This window comes from Sciurus carolinensis, chromosome 9, assembly GCF_902686445.1.
Source record: "Sciurus carolinensis chromosome 9, mSciCar1.2, whole genome shotgun sequence".
In the NCBI taxonomy this organism is placed as follows: domain Eukaryota; kingdom Metazoa; phylum Chordata; class Mammalia; order Rodentia; family Sciuridae; genus Sciurus; species Sciurus carolinensis.
In genome coordinates, this window is record NC_062221.1 from 84,831,551 (window position 1) to 84,854,422 (window position 22,872).

General features: G+C 37.7%; 1 protein-coding gene across 9 annotated transcripts in view; it reads right to left on the minus strand.

Moving 5' to 3' along the window:
- Window positions 1-2,654: 2,654 nt before the first annotated feature.
- Window positions 2,655-22,872, minus strand: part of Bbx (BBX high mobility group box domain containing) — a 246,833-nt gene continuing 226,615 nt past the window's right edge. For 5 of the 9 annotated variants that reach the window (XM_047563424.1, XM_047563425.1, XM_047563426.1 and 2 more), the window contains 5 exons: window positions 18,616-18,705; window positions 17,250-17,309; window positions 10,570-10,767; window positions 8,375-8,561; window positions 2,655-4,506 (listed from right to left, as the gene is read on the minus strand). In XM_047563424.1, coding sequence (XP_047419380.1) covers window positions 4,419-4,506; window positions 8,375-8,561; window positions 10,570-10,767; window positions 17,250-17,309; window positions 18,616-18,705 — 623 coding nt within the window. In that variant the 3' untranslated portion in view covers window positions 2,655-4,418. The remainder of the gene's footprint in view (window positions 4,507-8,374; window positions 8,562-10,569; window positions 10,768-17,249; window positions 17,310-18,615; window positions 18,706-22,872) is intronic. The other 4 variants (XM_047563430.1, XM_047563429.1, XM_047563432.1 and 1 more) reach the window with 4 other exon arrangements.

The window sequence follows — 22,872 nt, forward strand, 5'->3', positions numbered from 1 at the left end:
AAAACAAAGTCCAAATCTAATTCTTTGGGAATGCCTGCATAAACAAAAGCAACATCTAATTACCAATTAGTATATTTTGCATAAGTTGCAAAACAAAGACTATGTGGGGAAAAGCTAAATTTTCACTTTCACCTAGCAGTCACTCTGAATACTTTATAGGTCAAATGTCATAGCATTTGCTTCTACTGCCCATTTTCAGCAATACGTTGTTCTCTCTGGAGAAGGCGGTTTGTGAAGTCAAAACACTGCAGTGGAAAATAGTGGCACTGAAGGCAGAAGCAAAAAAAGACAAACTTCTGAAACAGGACTTACTGAAATTAACTTTTAAAGCCGAGGTAGCCCATTAGGATTGGCCTTACATGAGGGCTCTGTGGAGCAGTGCAATCAGAGGTGAATCTCCTCAACAGCATCACATACACCCCAATCTTCCCTTCACAAATGATGGCTTCAGGCCTCCCAGTTTCCTTCCTTGTCCCCAACGCTGTGGTTGGTGCCTCCCCTTTTTGGTGTGGATGCTGTCCTCCAGCCTCCAGCTGCTGGTCTTCAGAACACTTAGCTTCATACAGTAGTTTAGCAGGCAGCATGGTCCCACTGCTTCACATTAACGCCAAATGCCAAGCTTGGAACAGAGCTATTAGGTACTCCCCACCCCACCCACCCTATAAACAAAACATGTCATTCAGTTCTCAGCTAATTCCTGTTCTGTAGCAATTTATAATTTGTTAAAGATTTGACATAGGTGCAAACACTTTCATACATTGAGCCAAAGACTGCAGAGTGCAAACACATTTTTATATGACTTAGAGTAGCATCTGACTTAATAAGAAAAGGACAGGGATTGAACATGTTGGATTCTAAACAACCAGACCAGTTCAGATGTGCCTTTTTCCCCATAGTGTTCCATCAATTTTTTCTCTCCACTAATTATAATGGCAGGAACCAGAATAACAAAGATAACATGGGAATTATTTCAGCATGGCATCGGGGCATCATCTGACAGAATTAAATAATTTCTGGTATTTGTGGGAAAAGGGTTGTCATAATTACAACAGTATAATTTGTCCTTCAAAAAAGGATTTAATGAATAAAGAGTTTTGATCTATAATCTGGGAATTGACCAATTTGGGGACAAGAACCTGTATTTCCAATGTGGTTGTGGGACATTTTCCTTTTCCTGATCTCGTATACAGTACCCAAACAAATAAAAACTTCAAGGATGTCTTACAGTAAATTTTCTTTCACTCAGCTTCTTAGAGCTGCAGTTTCAGTTACTATAATATATTCTACACACTTCAAAATCACATAGGAAATACCAGAATAACTAAATAAATAAAAAGCTAGAGAAAACTGGAACAGTACTACGTCTCCATCCGAGACGAAATATTCCACTTTCAGCATTGCAGAGAAGGGCTAGGACAATTTTTTTTTTTTTTCAAAAGATTTATATACAGGTTTGAATCCAGAAATTAAGGTTAAAAGCATAAATATTGATAATTTCAACTAAATTCAGAATGGTTTCAGAAAGATATGATACAACGATTTAGAATAAAACAAAGCAGAAGAGCATCATATTTTGGTTTGCTTGAGATATACATAAGGTGCAATAACTTTTTCTTGAGGATGCTGTGGGACAAATGTTAGTGAAGATGGTGTTTGCTGGCAGATTAAAGTACATACCATAGCAATATGATTTTCCAAAATAAAAAAAAGAATGAGAGCGTGAAGTGAAAATGATAACGGGGGCGGGGCACTACATACTGGTCTGAAATATTTGTGCTAACAAATGTTACCTGAAAATACCAACACCCCTCTCGAACAGATTCAGGGCATGAGAAGCACTACCACTGGAATCAAAACCTCTCAGAGAAACAAGGCGAGTGCCTAAAGAACTATAAAGCTTTGCAGGATTTCTGCTACTCTCAGTGCCTAACCGCTTAAAAATTAAGCATTTCTACAAAAAGGTTTGTTTTAAAGTATCTGAAAACAGTCATATCCAGGAAGTTGTTCCCCCACCCCACCCCTGCCTAAGGGAAAAGCCACTGAGGTTTAGGAAAAGCAGATCAAGTAAGATATTAATCACATAGAAAAAAGTAATCTTCTGTTTTGCTTCTTTTTAAAAAAAGGTCCCATGAATATACAGCAATCTCTTAAGGAACTCTAGTGAAATGTAATCGGAGGACTGAAGGAGGGTGCTCTGGCAAAACTAGATCTATTCTAACGTGTTCTACAGAGTGACAAGTTAGTACCATTGTCAAGATGCATGTTCTGCACCACACAACTTTTGTTGTTGGTTTTGTTATTTATTTTTTTTTTTTTTGGATTTCAGCTAATTATAATTTTTAAATCACTGCTAGCAAGTGGTCCACAACTCCAACAGCCACCAACATCAGGACCCAGCAATTTTCAAACATTCACTTTTTGTTTTGAAATTTAGAAAATATTAATAAAACAGTATCATAGTAAAAACAGTATGCTAAAATCTGGGACTAGTCCCTTGATGTTTCTATGTTAATGGGGTTAAGCTATAACCATGGATTAAACCTTCTGCTAATTTCTGCCTCCTCCATCCCCACAATGAAGATGCATTTTTGAGGACATTATTCCAATGCTCTGCTGCCCTCTTTACCTGCTTGGGGGGGGAAAAAAAAAAGAGAGAGTACAAACCCTCTTCATTTTTTTCAATCCTGTTAGTTTATGTTGTACATATTTTTCCAGCACCGAAACTGAAGTAATATCTACAACCACAAGAAGCTAAACCTAGTCAGTATTAATAGAGTCATTTTTATATGGCTATTAGGTCAAATTACAATTAGAAAAAAATCATCATTACAATTCAGTCAAGTATAAATAAGAAAGCTAGATAAAACCATGTAAACTGTCACCATTTAGAGATCTAACTCAAAAGCTTCAAACTCAACTAGAACTATCAAAACTCCACCAGTTTGAAAACCATTAAAAATTATTGCTGGAATCCAATAATCAAAATTTGGTAGTTTGTGCTGTGATGCAAAAGTGGGGAAATACTTTGTGCTATGGAACAAATACCCTGTAAAATCTGTAGCCTCAGACTAATTTTGATTTATCACTTTGTATCTGTTGCTAGGAAACAAGACACTGTGAACGTCAGGTGGTTAAGTCAATATGTTCAATGTTCTAAGCCAGTTAATCCACTTGGCACTGGCATATGTATGGTTGATTTTATGTTTAAAAGCAACAAAACACAAAAAAGAAACAGAACTTGCAGGTGGGTCTATGACTGAGAGGCCCACCTCAGGAATACCTCCCCTATCATGTACTCAATTATCTCCTAAACAGCAAGCTTGAAATGACTCTAAAAACCTGCAGTGCCAATTAGGCTGTGCATAGCAATTACAACACGTCCAGTCTATCTGTGATGGATGTGAAAGGTCTGTAGCTCCAAGTCCACATGAAGTGAAAGTCTTCAATGTGTTTAGAATAGTGAAGTAATACTAAGGTCACTTCTGAATAATATTTTTGTCTTTTTTGTTTTGTTTGTTTGTATGAACGATTCATTGGTCACTTAGACCCCTGTGTAAAAATAAAAGAATCCTCAAGGCATGAAAACATCAGTAATCTGTAATCTGCAGGACTCCTCCCCTGTCTGGGAAAATATTTGCCACAATTTGCCCCAAGCAAATTCTTGGTCACTCAAGGCTAAAAAAAATTCAGATTGTAAGAACTGTAATTTTCTCTCTCTCTCCCTCTCTCTCTCTCTCTCTCTCTCTCTCACTCTCTTTTTGCCAGCAAACTATCACTCTGGTGGCAAATATAAAAGTGCAGAATATATGGACCACGAGGCCGAGCATACACCGCTAACAATGGTACATTTGCCTGCCCATGCTGCTTGGGAGTCTCTGGAACAGGCTTTTTAATATTTATTCTACAATATAAATGTAGGTATAACCTATTATATAAACCATCTTAGAACTTAAATCTCCATGTACAAAAAAGACTAAGAATATCTAATAATAACTAGTGCAGTGCGTCAGTTTTTGTTTTTTTGTTTTTGTTTTGTTTTGAAAGAATAACTAGGTAATATATGAAACTAGTTTCACACTCTCTGGTTGGTAAAAGAGATGCTGGATGAGCTACAGTAAAGGCAGCCTTTTACCAAGTCACCACCAATTACTGTCAAAAGCCTTCAATGGAAAGCAAAGCTCCAGGATCATTCTGTTTCTGTTCAGTATCAGATAACGTCACCCTCAAAGATTCTGGGTTCCAAAAGAACAAACTGGCCCAGGATGCTAACTTCTGCTTCAAGTGAGTCTGGGCCGTGTAGGGCAACAAGCACTTGTTTGCAGTCTATATTTTCCACCACATGGACTCACTAGCATCCCTTGGTAAAGACAAGGCTAGGGTAGTAGGTAAAGCACAATGTTTTACAATTAAAGGGCGCTTCACTGGTCAGCGCAAGAAATAAGTACAGGAGCCTGTGGCATTTCTTTTGGCTGTCCATCATGGGTGAGCGGAGTTGACCTCTGACCTCTGTAAAACAAGAGGGGAAAAAAATGACTTATTCAGGGTGTATTATCTGAGAAAGGAGAGGATGATGAGTAATAAAAGATTTCCAGTATCTTAATAGCTGCTGCTGTTACTTGTGTCATTTAAATAAAATCAGTTTTGTCTTTAGAATTTTTCTCTTCCTTCCTTTGTTCTCCCCATTTCTTTCTACCTTCCTAAAATTTCTTATCTCAATTTCTCTTACATATATTCTTTGGCTCCAAACAACTAACTACTTCCATTTTGTAGAGATGAAACCTGAAACTCCCACCAATTTGGGGCAAATCCCTAAGAGGTAGAAATTTCTCATTCAAGGACTTATGTTCTGGGACAAAAATCCTCCTCTTGATCCATGGATATTCAAAGTGACACACTCCTTTCCTGTAGTAACTGGCAATCTCCAGGCTCACTTCTTAAGATCCATTGTAATACACTCAATTTAAAACTTAAGGTCAAAAAAGCAATGACTGCAAAAGAGGTGAAGAGATGGACTATGACAAAGAAAAAAAAAAAAAAAAAAGAACAAAGGTAAATAAAGAAAAAGTGGAAACCTCTTATAAAAGGGAAACCTCCCAAGTACATGGAGAGACAGAAAAGTATAGGCAAAGGAGGTAAGTACTGACTCTGGATTTTGGATGTAAGAACATCTAGCCTACTTGGACCCAAATCAATATATGTGGAGGGCGAACTCCAGCAAGACTAGAAAATTTATGGAAATTTTCATCATTTGGATTGGAACTATGCCGAACATAGCTGATTTTTCATTCATCTTTTGTATAATTTAGTAGTTAAAAAATACAATTTATTTCATGGTTATGAGAAAACTGTTCAAAATTCCTGGCAATTTCTACAGTTTCTCATTTTATAATAGGTTTAAGGCCCACCTGACGTTTGCCCACAGGCCTATCAAACCTGGACAATGCAAACTCCCGGCTCTGTCTCCTGCACCAGTCTGTGGGGCGTTACCCAGAATGGAAGACAGAGGGGAAAGCAGAGTGTTTTCAAGGACATCTCAGTATAGTACTCTTTGTCAGAGTATGTAGAACAAAAAGGGCTATTTTAAGATTCAGGTAATATTTGCTCCATAACCATATCCAGGTTTCTCCTGATGTACCAAAAGGCAAAATAATTAGTTAAATTACAACATTTGGGGCTTCCTGAATCCAATGATCCCTGAATAGTACAACATATTTAGGATTTTAGAAAAATACATGTTAGAAATCAAACCTCTGGATTAATCTGTTCATTCATGTATGGCTGCTGTGAGCACCAACTGTTGAATATGTTCAGCTTTTTCTCAAGAAAGATGAAATTAAAATGCTATTTTTTTTTTTTTTTAACTTTTAAGATCATCTAATAAGAATTTCAAAAGTATTTTAGTAGTACTGGAAAAGGAAAAGAGAAAGAGATGAAAAGTACAGTGTAAAGGAAGAAGGGCAAGAGGGAGAAAAGGTGGGGTGACAGAAAGGAGTCAGGAATGGAGCAGTGCTGCAGCTGAATGACGCAGCCTAGGACACGAGTGAAGCCTGCTCAGGCTGCACGCTAGAGGAAATGAAGCACAGGACCTGGAGTCCTAAGACCTCAGTGCAAATCTTGACTCAATCAGGAATCAGCTGTGTGCTCTTGACAGTTTATTAACCATCTGCACCAACATTAAAATGGGACTAAAAAGACAGACCTGTGAGGGCTGGGTTTAAGGATTGTGTTTAATGAGCTTTCTTCCTTGAAAACACCTAATAAATAAACAGTCTCTCAACAAAGGTTTGCCCAATTCCCTATTTCCCATATTTTGTAAAACCATCTAAAGTGGGTTTCGGAACTTAACATTCGATTCTTCATGGCAAGAGTACAGGTAATGTATTTCTACCCCCAGTTCCGTGGGCTTACCCTATAAATTAGGAACCTAGGTGTTGCCTATGTAATAATTAAATGTTGAGACTGACTGGTTGGTCTGTTTTGGCAAGTAAGGGAGAAAGTTACAATTGAGATTAACTACAGTCTTTCTAGGTCTTAAGAACAATTTGTTAGGTTGATGGTAAAATTCTAGTCATTTGTTCATTTACCCATCGGTGTAAGAGAAGCTATCTAAGTAAGCTGGGACATAAAGAATAAAACTGGTGCTTTGCTTTCAAAATATATCGAAATGAGACAGAAGCATCAACAAATAATTACAACAGATGTTCTCAAGCCGGAAGAACACAGAGTGACGGGCAGCATGGAAGAGGCAGCAGGAGCAGCAGGAAGGCTGGGAGAAGAGGACCAGGCATGAGAGGTGGAAGGAGCAGCAGCCATTCACCTGAGAGGAGGATGTACAAAGGCAAGAACTTGGCTAATCTGGAAAGGAGCAAGAGTGCGTGTTAATGCAGGGCAGGGTGTAGAGGCACTGGAGAGATGCGAGTGGAAAGGTTTGCTTTGGCTTTCTGCTTTTGTAAACTGGGAGTCATGGAAGGCTGGCTAGCAGAGTTGGTGGTGTGATTACAGTCATGTCTCGAGAGAACGTAGGGAGCAATAGGGGTGACAGTGTGGTGGCATTTTCTGAGCCCTAAATTATGATGCTCCTTTGAATTCTTATTTTATCTACCTACTTCCATAATTTGCAGGGACACTTAGCAACATTTAGGCAGGCAAGTCATGTGTTTGTCTTCTATACTCAACTGTAAAACTCTACAAGTGGAGAAGTGCCTCCCTCAGAGACACAAGCACATTTACAATGTCTGTCAGAGTCACTTGCTATTGGGGCAGCGTATACATGAAAAGGAATGTGACGTCTTAGAATATCTAGAGGCTACTTGTGAGGAAGCACTAGACTTATAACATGACAGGTAAAGGGCAAGAAGCCAACCAAGCTCACAGGGGGGCCTACGGATTTACCTGAAGTACGGGTTTACCTGAAAATGCAAAGGGAGCGTGAGGTCCTACAGGCAGATATCCAGGTTGTGCTAGCACTTTATACTAGACTGAAAGTCCCCAAAAGTAACTCATCTGTGGTAATCCACAGATGAAATTCAGTATGAAATACTGGAATTTACAAAAGGCTTTTTAAATAAATTTCTAATATTTTTTGCCTTCCCAAAGGGCCCATTAAGTAGCAGAATACCCAATTATACACTTAGAACTTAGTACACTTCCTGTGTGGCTTCACTGAGTTCAAAGGGTTTTCACAACTATGATTTCCTCTGATCCTTACAACTTTTGTGATTCTTAGGGGATATATCACTATGCTCAATGAAAAATGAAAAAACTGAGATGCAGAGAATAAATTACTTTGTAGTAAATCACAGAGAGTTGAAGAAATTCCAGGCCTCCTGCCTGCCATGAGTCAGTTGCCAAGACACTCCTTTCCCTGAACTGCACTGTTCCAATGGCTGGCCACCACTGCCACCAGCACCTCCTCAGTAGGGATGTCCCCACATGAGCACTGTGTCATCCCACACAGCAACTCCATGAAATGAGTGCTACCCATCCCGTTTTACAACAGAAAAGATTGAGAGGAGAGAGGTTAATGATCTTGCTCAAGATCTTTCAGATTCAGAGCCTGAGTGAGGATTTAAAGTCCTGTCTGTGATCTCACACTTAAGGGTTAGATAATACGCTTTCCTACTCTCAGGTTTTTATGGAAATCCAGATTAGCCACAGGACAATATATTCAAAATGAAATACTTAGCTGGCTATATTCTCTTACATTTTCCCACACTGTTATCTTAGCACATAAACTTTTGTAACACCTCACATAAACAACAATGCTCCTGAAGCACTCTGAACCCCAGTATATATAAAAAAATTGCCACAAATCATGTGAGAAAGGTTGATTTGGTTTCCATATTTTTTCCTCCATCCATGTCACACCACTGACCTGTGCACATTCTCCATGGCTGCCACTTCGGCCAGTGCAGCGAGGCTGAAGAAGGCAGACACGGCAGGCATCTCTGGAGTGCTGCTCCGCGTCTCCTCGGCCTCGGTGTGGTGTGAGCACTCGTCACTGCAGTCTGTCTCAGTTGCTTTAGGGAGACTCCTCTGCAGTTGCTCCTTTGGTTTGTCATCTGTAACAAAAGAGAAATCCATCACAAGAGGATCACTCTGCTCTCCAGAGAAGGAACACTGAGGAAATGTGACAGAGAATGAAAAGAGCTAGCTTTCTTTACTATTCACTTCTGCTATCCATCGAATATTATGACTTTCACAGAATCTCTTCTTCCACAGTGACAAAGCACTTTTATTAAACTCAGTTGCAACCTGGAACACTATGGACAGTGAAGATGAGCTGAAGAGAAGCTGCTTTATCCAAAGTTAAAGAATGGGTCAGTCTTGGAGGAAGAAGAAAAAATAAGCCTTGGCCAAAATAAAACCCAAGGGGACTTCTGCCACTGGGCCCTTAAAACCCTAGCTGACGATACAGTTTTCATGAATTTTCATGAAGCTAGGTGCAGGGTGACCTACTATGGCAACTTGGACATTTGATGTGCTGTGATATTAACACTTAGGATAAGCTAACCATCAGATAAATCAATCCTAACGATATCCCATGTTGTTGTTTTGTTCCGAAGACCTACTGGAGAGAAGGCAAGGGGTCCTCTGATATTTATGAAGAGGTAGATGAAATGCTATGCTATTATAACCTGCTAGAAATGAGAAGATTTTCTTTATTATGCAGACATTATAGATATTAATTAATTCTCTCATGCTAGAAATGAGAAGATTTTCTTTTTACGCAGACATTATAGAAGAGGGAGAATTTTTATCATGAGTTTTAAAACATTTTAAATATAGAAAATGAGTGATAAAAGATGTGAATTTCATATATTAGGGCATAAAGCTGGTATGGTGTTTGCCTACAGAAAATGGAGTGTTTTCTAGTGTTTCTTCCTACAAGTGAAAAATAACAATCTACAGAACAATCTGTTCTCAGAACAGAACCCAGAGTGGAAAGGGGAGGAGAGATGCATCAACTGGACTAAACATCAGGATATCAAGATTTAAGTCCTCGTCCTACTTCTACTCAGTTGGATGTACTCAGCACAAAATTCCACTTTCCACTTTCTTCAAAAGAGTTTCATATCTTTTATGATGATGGAGTCAGGGTCTTTAATATGTTTTCTGGTTTTAGTAATTAGTATATGCAAAATTCAAGAAAAAGTGCCCCGAAGTAGATTTGTCTTCCAATTCTAACTCAGCAAACAATTCATTTCTATGAACATCCAGATTGACCCAAATCAGATAAAATGAAATGCTGGAGATGTTGAAAAGCACCAATCACTAATGGGGGGCTGGAGTTGTGGCTCAGTGGTAGAGCGCTTGCCTAGCATGCGTGAGGTACTGGGTTTGATTCTCAGCACTGTATATAAATAATAAATAAAATACAGATCCACTGACAAAAAAATTTTAAAAAAAGATCACTAACGGCCAGATGGTGCAGCATCCCCAAGAATTTCTAGGGAGATGCTATTACTCACTGTTTCATCCCTTTACCCTAGTCCCTCAGGTAACTCTACTGTCATGGAGGCCACCAGGACCAATAAAGAAAGACCCAAGTCATGACTGCAAATGGGGCACTTTTACTGTTTGGGTAGATAGGACAAGAAATTCATGCATTCTCAGGCTTTCTTAGTGTTCTGCATCAGTTCTACACAGAGTTAGGATGTGTTTTAAGGTCCCTTAATCCACTGATTTGAATGCTTGATAATCTGGATTGCAGTGAATGAACACCAGACCACGGAATAACACAGATTCATCTAGTACCTTTAAAAGTCTAGGCTCTTCTGGAGTTTACTTAACCAAGACTTTTTTTTTTTTTTTTTAGCATGCACAAAAAAAAGAAGAGGAGGAGGAGGAAGGAGCTAGAAGTCCTAAATTTACCTTTCTTTTCTAGGAATTAAAATATGCTCTTGGAAAAAATAGGTATGACTTTTAAAATGTGGAATGAGACATGTTTGGAAGTCTATATAAAGCTAAAGAACAGCTCATTTTTCAATGAGGAGCCACCACTGTCTTACGGTCATTTGCTGGCTGATGTGACTTGGAATATCTCTGCTGAGAGCTCCCTCTTCTTACCCAAAGTACCTCCTGCTGGTGATACCCGGCCATCTGCTGTCCTGACAAGGTGTGTGATCTTGGTTTTCCTTGCTTTTCTCTTTTGGCTGCCCACCAAAGGTTCTTGCGTTGTTGTTGGCTCTGGAGTGTTAGGAATGGATGGGACATTTTTAACCTTATAAGCAGGCTCTGTGGTGTTTTTGTCTTCTGAAAATATGGCTGAAACAGGACAAACCATACATAGTTACAAACAAAACACACAGTACTAGCATTGCTCTTGGAAAGAAACATTTCTAAATGACTGAACCATCTGAATTAAGAATTTATATTCAGAATCTTCAAACTATTGATGGAAAAAATTCAATACAACATTTCTATAATGTTTACTACTTATTTGTACCTGTTCTGATAAATAATGAGCAGAATATGAAGATAATCTCTCTTTTAATACTTTCTAAGTGTTTGAATCTTGCATGTTGATGGGGAGGATAACATATAAATCTGAGTAAACTGTAGCTCAACAGACCTCAAGTCCTAGCTGTGATCAGGGTCCCATGCCTCATAATTTTACCCTGATGGTTGGGACTTTTACTTCCAAGTACCAGGCTGGACTAATGAGAAAAGAAATTGTGAGACCTGACCTCCTTTTAGGCACACTGACTCTCAGTAAGGACAGGACAAACACTGTGGAAGTCAGCACACATCAAACCCTCCTATTCACTGAATTCTAGGACAAGGTGAGTGAGGTAATTTAATGGAGTCTCACGTGCTGACAGATCAGTTTTAAGTACCCTCATTACAAAACTAATAAATATTAATAGCACACTCTTGTATCCTGAGTCACTATGTCAAGAGTAAGCAACACACTTGCCATTAAAGCCTTTATCTCTGGCTTATATTTGATGAGAATGCTTGTGTTATATACTTGTTTCCTCAGGAGTTCATCATTCTCATCCCTTTAATTCAAAAGTGAAAAAACAATGTGCAGATATGAGTTCAGTACATTTATGGGAATATACATGTAGTCAAGTGCTATGATTGAGATGTCTTTATTTTTTCACATGACTGTGGCCAAAGTGTTTTAGGCAGGAAATAAAGAATTTTTTTTTCTACTCTGTAACCATCCAATCTCTTAGAACTGACATAGAAATCATTTTTGAAAAAGAGGGAACTGTGGACCAGAAAATCAAGACCTGACATGACAAACTTCAAGCAAACTAAACCTGAAACATAATCGAAGATATTTATGTCAGAAGGTGGATTTGAAGGTAGACACTGGAATAAAACAATGCATACAACATAAAAAAGAAAAACAGCTAAAATAAGAGGAATAAGATGGAATAAGATTAACTCAGGGTGTGAAAAAATGCACTTGTTGGTATAAATACTTGCACAGGCCTCCTACAAGATTTTTAACCCAGTTCTCTAATGAGCTTAGGAAGTCTGGAAACTGACTATGAATTAATAAGTCCTTTGCCCTGGAAATCATGGAATCTTGTTTTTGAAAGATGTCTAAAAGGCAAAAGGTTGATTCCAGGCTTCACATTCTAAAACAAATGGGAAATAATTTCAGTTCCATTAAAATAAAGTACAGACACAGAAATTGCACCATGATCTGTGGTTTGGCCTTATCTCAGTATCTTAGTATTGCATAACAGATGGCTGTGTGGGGATAGGCTTAAGATAACAATTATTATTAAAACAAAACAAACAAAAAAAAAAAACCACCAAACCAAACCAAAACTGGAAAACATCAACTATTTAACCATGTTTCCAATCTTTTCTGATTACAGAGGGATCTTATTCACCTCTGTAGTGTGATCACTATATTACAGATGGTCATTCCAAGAGAATATTAACCTCTTCCCTTTTTCTTAATTTCTCTTCCTAGAGAAGTCCAAAACTTGCAGAAAGAAGGGCATGGCCTAGGTTCCAAAGATGAAAAGTGCATTACATCAGAAGAACTGCTTATGGAAAGAAAATACAAGGAAGTAGAAGGCATAGATACCAGAAGAAGGCCAAGCAAGCTGGGAGAGATGATCAGATTTTCACATAGACCAGGGTAATGGAAATAACCATCACAGAGAGACCTGGATTCCACTGTTGAATTTGTAATTCACTAACTTTGGAACCACAGACCTCTGTTTCTTCAATGTAAAAAAGGAGGGTGGACTAGATTAGCTCTAATCTAGAGACTCAGACCCAAAATAATCATCTTGCCACAGGGTCTACAGTTGGAGTTTTGGGCAAGGAAAAACAAGTCCTCATTCGGTTCGAGCCCCACGGTTGAGGAACAGTACTCCCTTGCATAGCACTGTTTTCTTTTTTATTGGTGACCCTTCAAATGGTTTTAATTCTTTTAAATGGTTGTTCCTTTCTAATTTTTTCCAGATAAATTGGTAAAATCACTATAAGAAGCCAAGGGCAGGGCTGTGGTTGTGGCTCAGTGGTAGAGCACTTGCCTAGCATGTGTGAGGCACTGGGTTCAATACTCAGCACCACATATGAATAAAATAAAGGTCTATCAACATCTTAAAAAAAGAAAAAAAAAGCCAAGGACATGAGGGCAAAAGGACTACAAATGGGAGTCTACTGTTAATTCAATATTTAATAGTAAGAAGTCACAAACATACGGCTGTGGGAAATTTCAAAATCACAGTACCCACTAAGCACACAGGAGTCAGAGGGTCCAAGACCAGCCAGCCACCAAAAGATATCAGCAACACTCAATTTCTAACACACAGGCATACTGGGAGACAGTAAAGGAGTGAATCTGGTTGCAGGGCAGGTAAAAGAGGCAAAAAATAATACACTGGACATTCTCTTTAAGCTATTCCCACCAAAGTAGGTATGTCATTTACCCAGAAGTAGTCTCCTCTAAACCTACTAACAGACATAGAAGGAATAATTCTCCCTACAGAAATATATGGATACATATTTGAAAAAGGTAAAGAATATGACCTTGCTAGAGTTTGGAAGAGGAGGTAAGAGTCCTGCCCTGTGCTTTGACCCAGCAGAAAAACATACTGTCTTGTCAGCTTATACGAAGGACAGCCCTCAAGATTAGTCCTCAAAGAGAACCTTTTCCTAAGAGAGGACTGAGGAAGGAAAGTAAGGTTGAACCTAAAAAGTACTCCTCTAGGACAGCAGATCTGAATTCAGCCACAGTTGTGGAGCAAACAAAAGGTTGGGTGGTGTGGGATGTGAAATGAAAAAGCTCAGAGAGGAATCTATGTCCTGCGCCCCTACCCCGTCCCTGCTAACTAACGGAAATGTGAGAAAAGAAAGGCTTTGTCATCCAAAAGCAAATTAGTCATTTCTCTTTTGGCCTTTAATTGAACACACAAGACTACCCAAGCACTAAGAACAAGTCCACTGGGCTAGATTTTACACTAACAATAACCATAACATACTTGGAGTGCATCATCTGAGAGTGATAACATGAGCTCACTCCTGGAGTCACATTAGGAATGTGGCAATAAGAGGCTGTCTTGTTTTCCAAACTCTACTCCCCAAATGTAGAGTAAACGTTTTGGAAAAGCAGCACTGCACTTGGATTGCACCCCAGGAGGCCACTAGAATCACAGATTCACTTTACAACTGGGGGATTCAATTTGAATTATTATAGCCAGATCTGAAATCTCATTGCCTTTGGTTGATCTCCCATGCACTAACACAGCAGTCAGAATCTGAATAGAATAAAGGAAAAAGAAGCCAATGAATGAGACTTATTTAAGGTTCTGGGAGATTTTGAAATAGTTATATAACAACTATTTCAAAGTTAAGAGATCAAGTTAGAATGGAAACTGAGGATGGTATTTGAAAATCTATTTACCATATAAAAACTATAAAAACTATAAACCAGTCTCTCTCCTGCCTCTGATTACATTTACACAGTGCAAAGAAACTAATCTGACGAAGGTTCCTAGTCCGAGGTTTTGGGTGTTTTTTTGGGGGCAATATGCCTTTTATATTTCCATCTGAACCAAATGAGGACTAAAAAGTCCTGAACAATTGATATGTAGATATGCCTGAACAATTGAAACTGTGGTGGGTCAAAGGAGCTTCAGTGGAAAGAATCCCAGTTTCTTCTCCTTTGCTTCTATTGGTCATGCTTCAATACCATGTGTTTGGGATTAACAAAACCCTTCTTAATTCAATGGGTCCACTGTGAAGATGAGATTTTAAAAATGTATATGGAAGGCTTTTGTAAACTATGAAGTTGTATTAATTATATTATTATTGCAATTAGAAACATCATGGGCATGTAACAGCATGTTCTCGCAGAAACAAATATGGTGGCAGAGACAGGTCTTCTTACTTTATCAGAAAATTTTACCTTTCTAAATTCTAGATCATAGGCAATATATTTATTTGATATGTGAAAGTTCTAGAAGTAGTTTAGCCATTTTTAGTTTTAAAAGCATAGGGAAAAACACACAACAAATTATAAGTTTAGCATTTAACCCTTGGATTATTACTAAGTATTTTTGGAAAAAACTCTTCCAAAACTGGAAAAAAACATTCTACATAGGATGTTGTAAAGAATAAGCTCAGTGAACTTCAAGTCATCCACTTTAAAAGAAGTCAGGGACAGCTGAATAGCTGTACAGTCTTAGGTGTACCAAGGCTTCTATTATAGACACTAGCGACAAAAAACTCCTCACTTTTGTGCAGAATGGTTTACACATGTTGAAATTATCCTGGATTATAGTTTCATTTTCTGTCCCTAAGTATTTATACTTTCCAAAGCAAAGTTGTAATAAGCAGTGATCTGGCCATGGGTGAGAGAGAGGATGAAGTAAAGGGCCTAGATAATTCAAAAGTACACAATCACCACCTGAACCAGTAAAGACTGGGGTTGGTATGAAAATAAATAATCAAGAAAGGTCACTTTAAATTACTAGTAATTTTCTGATGCTCAAATTGATTCCTTTTTCTCTTGGCCATGTAACATGAGCTTGTACTCTACACTAAATAAATGGCATGCATTTTCAGTGCATCCTCTCCAAAGCTTTGTTCATATACATTAATAATATCTATAATCAAATATCACCAATAATAATCTATTTCTACTAATCTCTGAAGACTACCTAAAAGATTCAAAATTGATTTACTTTTCTGTCCCTGAAAGGTAGAAAATTAGGGCTGCAGAATAGGGTGCTTCTAGCTTCACATTACCCACTCAAGATACAAAAGTAACAAAATCTTCAAATATTAGGGGGAACATGGAATTTATGATTCCTGAATTACTACATCCTATCATTCACCCAATCCCTCAACACATGAACACCACCTATGTACATAGGACAAATGTGAAGAGTAAATCCTAGTGAGGTTAAATAATTTGTCCTACTAAAAAATGATAATTAGTGGCAGATCTGAGAATCAGTATCTCCTAATTCCTATGTTAAGTGTTCCTTCTCTCATGCTGCACCAGTTGCAGCAATGCAGCAGCATTTTTAGTGTCTAAGAAAAGCAAAGTAGAGCAAAACAAAATGAAGTATTTAAAATGGTATCAGTTGAAGTGAAGAATAATGTGATCTTAAATGACTTTAGCTTTCTGGGATAGGTCATCAATGCCTTATATTTATCAAAACAGTCTAAAATATATACTTTATAATACACAAGAGCTAATATTTCAATTTGGGGATGTTAGGACTAAATTCTGGGAACAGCACAATTCATATATTTTTCCGCTTGTACTTAAGCAAAAATAATATTCCACAGAGGTTGTAAATGTGAAGTAATAGGTCAGAAAACATTCCTTTTGAAGTCACTTTTTGTAAAATGATGCAAAAGCAAACATGGCATGCATGAATTATGTCCACTAAACCAAAAAAGTTTTTGATAAATGTAACTCAAACTAGAACTGGCGCTGGGGGGTGGTGGTAACTGGGAATTTAACATAGGGGCACTCTAACACCAAGTTTTATACCCTTATCCTTTAAAAAAAAATTATTTTAAGACAGGCTCTCACTAGGTTGCTAAGGCTGGCCTTGAACTCAGGATCCTGTTTCAGCATCCCAAGTCCCTGGGATTTCAGACATGTGCTGCCATACCTGGCTAAATATATTTATAAATAAATACCAAAAAATATGAGTGATAAGTGACTAGGGCCAAATGTTCCTTTTAATTTTTTTTCCCCTTTTAAATAAGGTAAAAAGAGCATATTTGGGAGACAAGTTTGTTTTCTGGACATAAGTAAATTTTTTTGGATGTAAATAAATCAAAGGGGTCCAAACTGGATGACTTCTAAGAATCCTTCTAGTTTTCAAAAGAAATAGGCACTACAAAAAAGTTCAGGTCTTTAAAATTATCTATGACGAGAAAAGGAAAATCAATGGGAAGAAGGAAATCAATGGGAAGAAAAAGGATGGCTCCTTAACCATCATATAAATTAAAACTCACCAAAGCATTCAATATTTAACAGTAATTAATGTCATAAGCAGAACTCAAATCTCTGGTTAATGTCATTGAAAGGTTTCAAATTCTCCTTTCATAAATTAAACACCACATGAAGTCTTTCTGACCCTTTGCAGATCTTAAAATGAGTAGTTTTGAAAATTAAAAGTAATCTAACTTTTAACACACATTTTAATGCTATTGGTTGAACCTATATAAATGATGCCCTTTTTTAAGTCTATAAAAAATTACTCAATTTTCAACTTAGAAATTAAATAACATGCTGATTCTTTTACCTTCTGTAGGGTGAATGGCATCCAAGTAGAGTTGCTTGTTTGACCATTTATCCCCACTTCCTAAAAACAATGACAAAAAAAAGAAAGTGAAACTCTATTCCTAATATGGACATACATATTATAAAAATAAGGTGATGTGCAGAGTAACTTAAATATGAAACACCATATAAAAAAAATGGAATTTTATTTCAATTATTTTGTTCTCAAATTGTATTTACCAACTAAACTAATGAAGCTATGGAGGCTACACAGAAAATGGATAAAAATAAACAAATTTTTGTCTTTCATGAAATACATTGTTGGGTAATTTCTTTGACATTAAATACAGATAACTTGAAGATCAGTAAAGGGAATGACAATTTTACCTGAAAAATAAAGTTTCTTTACTGGAAGCAAATAAAAAAAATATAAATACACAAAACAAAAAAAGAGGCTGAAGTGGAGGTGAAAGCCCACATTTAGTAAGAGGTTGTTACACACAGGCACACACAGGCACATTTGCCTACACAGAAGACAGCTGCATTGAGAGCCCCACTGAAGAAGCACAGAGTGCTTCACATCTGGCCATGCAAGTAGGACGCGAGTGTGCATCAAATGAGTCGGTTTATGGCTTGACACGGACATGCAGGGAGACACTGAAGCCCAAACTCCAGGACTCGTGGCTATACTGAGTCAGATTTATCTTTTATGTGAAGAAGGAGTCCTGAACTATGAGAAAGAGATCTTGAGATGAGCCCTGAAGAGGTTCAAGGGCCCATCAAGATCGTAACAATGAGATAGATGCTCAGAGGAGAGGAGGGGTGGGGTGCACTAAGTCTCCAGGGCCCTCTGGAAATAACAGTTACGTGACTGTAGGAGTTGGGAGAAGAGTCCAGCCAACACTGAAGACACAGATGAGGAAAAAGAGGCAAGTGAGGACTTAGGAGTGGAGAAAAATGTCCATGGGAATCCCTAACAGCGGGACTCTGACATGAATATGAAGATTTCAGGAAGCAGGAAAATGTGGTTATGGCATGAAGGGCTGCCAGATATGAGAAAAACAAGAGCCAAAGAAATAAATGGATACAAGGTCAAAAAGACTAAATTACAAAAGGTACCTAATGTAGATGAGAAGAATCAATTTTAAAATTCATATGGAACTCTATACATAAAGACAAGTATGGATTTGAGTAGGAATCCTAGGGAAGGAAGTTTGGAATTAGCTGCAGAAGTCTAGAAAGAACAAAAATCCCCAGTCAGAAGCTGATGGCACTGAAGCAAGCACAGGGGAGGAAAAGGCAAGGAGTAGCGCGGAAGCATTACTCAAAGATGAGCTGGCAATGGAGGCGGCCAAGAAACCTTAATGGAGGATGGAAGGCACCAATACCTTTTTCTGGAACATTAGGCTTCTCCTTTTTGTGCTTATATTTGCTGACAATTTTGTGGAATAAGTTCTTTTTCTGAGACTGGAAAGGACCTACAGACAATATTAATATGAATATATTTTAAATTTGCAAAGCTTCACAAGACAATATTGTGTGTTTTTAAACAATTATACCTCCTCCCTCCTGTGGAAAGAGTAAATCCAGTTGCAAGTAACATCATCTTGCATCTCCACTCCTCTTGGGACTCTGCCCTTTTCTTTAGGTTTTTGTAAAACCCAGTGAGATTTTCCTTGAAAGTATTGGGCAGAAGCCTCCATCAGGGCTGGAACTTTCTAAGCAGAACTACAGATTAAATGAGTAGAAACGAACTGCAACCAGTGTACCAGCAGAATGGCGACACTCTATTACAGAGCAAAGGTTCCACTTTAGATGCCAATACCACAAAGGATGGCATGTGCATTTCCTTTCCTAGGAGAACTGGCTTTCACAAGGACAGCACCTTCAGGATGACAGCTGACCTGAGAGCGTTAGATAGCTTTCTGGTCTTTTCTGAAGCTATTCTAGGAAGAAAAAAGTGATTTAAAAACAGAAAAATATTGATAAAAAACTTTTTTTTCTGGATGGGAAGGGGAGAAATCTGAGAATCTATCTTAGTTATCTCAGATGAAAACAGAATTGAGGTTATTTCAGTTAATTATAAATGCCAACAGCCCTGACTTCCCCAAAGCAGGCTCCTTTCTATACTTTGAGGATTCTCTTATATGAATTTACATAACTTTTATTTCCTCATCTGTAAATGGGGCTCATCTAACTCAGACAGTTGGTATGAGGATTAAAGTAAGCAGAGTCATAAGCTGCTCTTGCTGCATCGCCCCACCTACCAGCCTCCGCAACATGCTCTGCTTCTGGCAGGAGGTGAATTAACTATGCATCTGCCCAGGCACTTCTACCCTCCCTCTCCAGTGGGTCATTCCAACAATACATAAATGTATATTATTTGTCCCAAAGTTAAAAAAAAAAAAAAATGGTTCTGCTCAAACTTCCTTCATGTCCCTGTTTCCCCTGGAGTGAAATTCTCCTCAGAGGGCTGCCTATACTGTCTATAATTTCTCTCCTCTGTTCTGTCTTAAACCCACTGCAACCAGGCTTCCATTTGGTCATTCAAATAAACCTGCTGCTGTGAAGGTCAATAGCTGAGGATCATGGTGCTCATGCATCTTCCAACGCGGCCGTCTACACCGGCTACACCCTCTGCCTTCAATGCTTCCTTCACTGGGATTCTAGGATACGGCTGTCTGTGTTGCTTTCTCTCTTCCCTCACTGATCTTTCCTTCTATGTCTCCTCTGCTTCCTCCTCTTTCTCCAGATGTCTTAGTTTTGGAAAGAGAGGTCCTTGTACTCTTCCCTGTTCATTCTACTTCCTTTGGTGATTACTTCTGGTCTCAGGCTTTAAATACCAGCTATAAGATACATCACTCCAGCCACACTGCTATGTATTTGAAAAGCCAGCTGCCTTACAAATTTCCATTATATCTGTAAACTCACATCCTGCTTCAATTCTCTCCAGCACACTGGCCTCCTTGGCTCCTCCCTGCATGTACCGTCTCCCTCCAGCTTATAGGACTTCTATGTTGGCTCTGCCTAGAAAATGTTCTTCCAACTTCCTCACCTCCTTCAAGGTTTTGCTCGAGTATCTCCGACTACACTTTGCAAAACTGCAACCCCCACTCCATTCCTATCACTTGTGATCTGCCTTTCCTTCACAATCTATTATTATAACTGATTTTTTTAAAGTTCTACTGAAATATATTTCACATATCAAACAGTTCACTAATTTAAAGTATATAATTCAATGGTTTTTATATTCAGAGTTATTTGCAACCATCACCAATTTTAGAACATTTCATCACCTCAAAAGTAAACCACACGTCTTTCAGTTATCTCTTCTGTACCGGCATTCCCCGTCTCCCTAAGCAATCATAATATCCTTTCTCTCTTATGGAACCTTCATATAAATTAAACCATATAGTAAAGTGCTTTTTGACTGGCTTAGGATTTGTCCAGAATGTTTTACAGGCTTATCCATGCTGTACATAGTCAGTATCAGGATGAATAGTATTTCATTTTATGGATATAATACATCTTGTTAGTCCTTTAGCAGATGATGAATATTTGAATTATTTATATCTTGTAATGAATATTGCTGTTATAAACATTCACGTACAAGCTATTGTGCAGATGTATATATTCGTTTCTCTTGGGCACATACCTAGTAGGGTCATGAGAACCCTGTTTAACCTTCTAAGAACTACTAAGACTACTAACTGAAGCAGCTGCACCATTTTACATTCCCATTCCCAGTGTGTAAGGGTTTCAATTTCTCCATGTTTATTATTAGCTGTTTTTTTGAGTAGGGCCATTCTAAGGGGTGGAAATCTCCTGACAGGTGATGATATCAAACATCTTTTCAGGTACTTATTGGTCATTTGTAAATCTTCTTGGGAGAAAAATATATTTACTCAGTATATCACTTGCCCATTTTCCCCCCTTTTCAACCATTTAATTGTAAGAGTTCTTTATTTTAGATGAAAATTCCTTATCAGATATGTAATTTGCAAATATTTTCTCCCATTCTGTGCAATTTTTAAATTTTTTTAAATTTTTTTTTTATTTTTACAGACTGCATTTTGATTCATTGTACACGAATGAGGTACATCTTTCGTTTCTATAGTTGTACACGGCAGTGTCCTTTGAAGCACAGAAGGTTTTTTACTTTTTAATTCTGACAGTCTAATTTATCCTTTTGTTTTTTGTTGCTTGAATTTTTGATGTCATACTTCAGAATCCACTGCCAATGCAAAGTCATAAAGATTTCCCCCCATGTCTTCTTTGAAAAGTTTTATGGCTTTAGGTCATACATCTAGTCTTTGATCTATTTAAAGTTAAATTTGGTATTTGGATAAAGTAAGGGTTCAACTTCATTCTTTTGCTTGTAGATATCTAATTGTTCCACCACCATTTTTTAAAAAGACTGTTTTTTTTTTTTTTTTCCATTGAATAGTCTTATCACCCTTGCTGAAAATCAAATGACCACAAATATGGGTTTATTTTTTTGTATACTCCATTCTATTTCATTGATCTATATGTCCATATTTATGCCAGTGCAATATTGCCTTCATTACTATTGCTTTGTGGTTAGTTTTGATACCAACTGCTACTACTTTTGCTTCTCAGGATTGTTTCAGTGGATCAGAATCCCTTGTAATTCTATGTTAATCAAAGGTTTATTTGTTGATTTCTACGAAGAAGTCAGCTGAGACTTTGAGAGGGACTGAGTTTAATCAGCAGATTAGTTTGGGGGAATGTTTCTATCTTAACATTAAGTCCTCCAATCCATGAACATGGGATATTTTCCCATTTATATTATCTTTCTACAGTGTTTGGTAATTTTCATTATGTTGCACTTCTTTTGTTAAATTGATTCTAAGTACTTTCTCCTTTTTGGTGCTTTTGTAAATGGAATTGTCTTTCCCATTTCATTTTTGGGTTGCTCGTTGGAAGTGTACAAAAATACAATTAATTTTGTATGATTTTGAATTCTGTAACCCCACTAAACTCATTTACCAGGTATAAAGGTTTCTTAGAATTTTTTATATGCAAGTTCATGTCATCTAATAAGTTCTACCTCTTTCTTTTCAGTCTTGATGGTTTTTGTTTCCTCTTGCTTAACTGCTGTCTAGAACAGCTAGTACCATGTTGAACAGAAGTGGCATAAGTGGACATATTTGTCCTGTTACTGAATGTACAAGGAAAGTGTCTGATCTTTCACCATAAATATGTTGGCTGTATGTTGTTTGCAGATGCCCTATCAGGTTGAGGGAATTCCTTTCTATTCCTAGTTTGCTGTCTCTATTATGAAAAATTACTAAATTTTATCAAATGTTTTCTATATATCTATTGAGAGGATCATGTGATTTTGGCTTTCAGTCTGTTGATAGAGTAATTCTTTGATATTTTGCTAGATTTGATTTGTCAGTATTTAGTTAAGGATTTTTGTGTTCCTTATTACCCAGGATATTGGTCTGTAGTTTTCATTTATTTGTCTAGTTTGACATTATAATGAGTCACAGAGTAAACTGGGGAGTGTTCACTCCTCTTCTAGTTTTTAAGATTCATTTGTGAAGATCTGGTACTAATTCTTTCTTTAGAAGTTTGGTAGAATCCAGTGGTGAAGCCATCTGGACCTGGACCTTTTTATT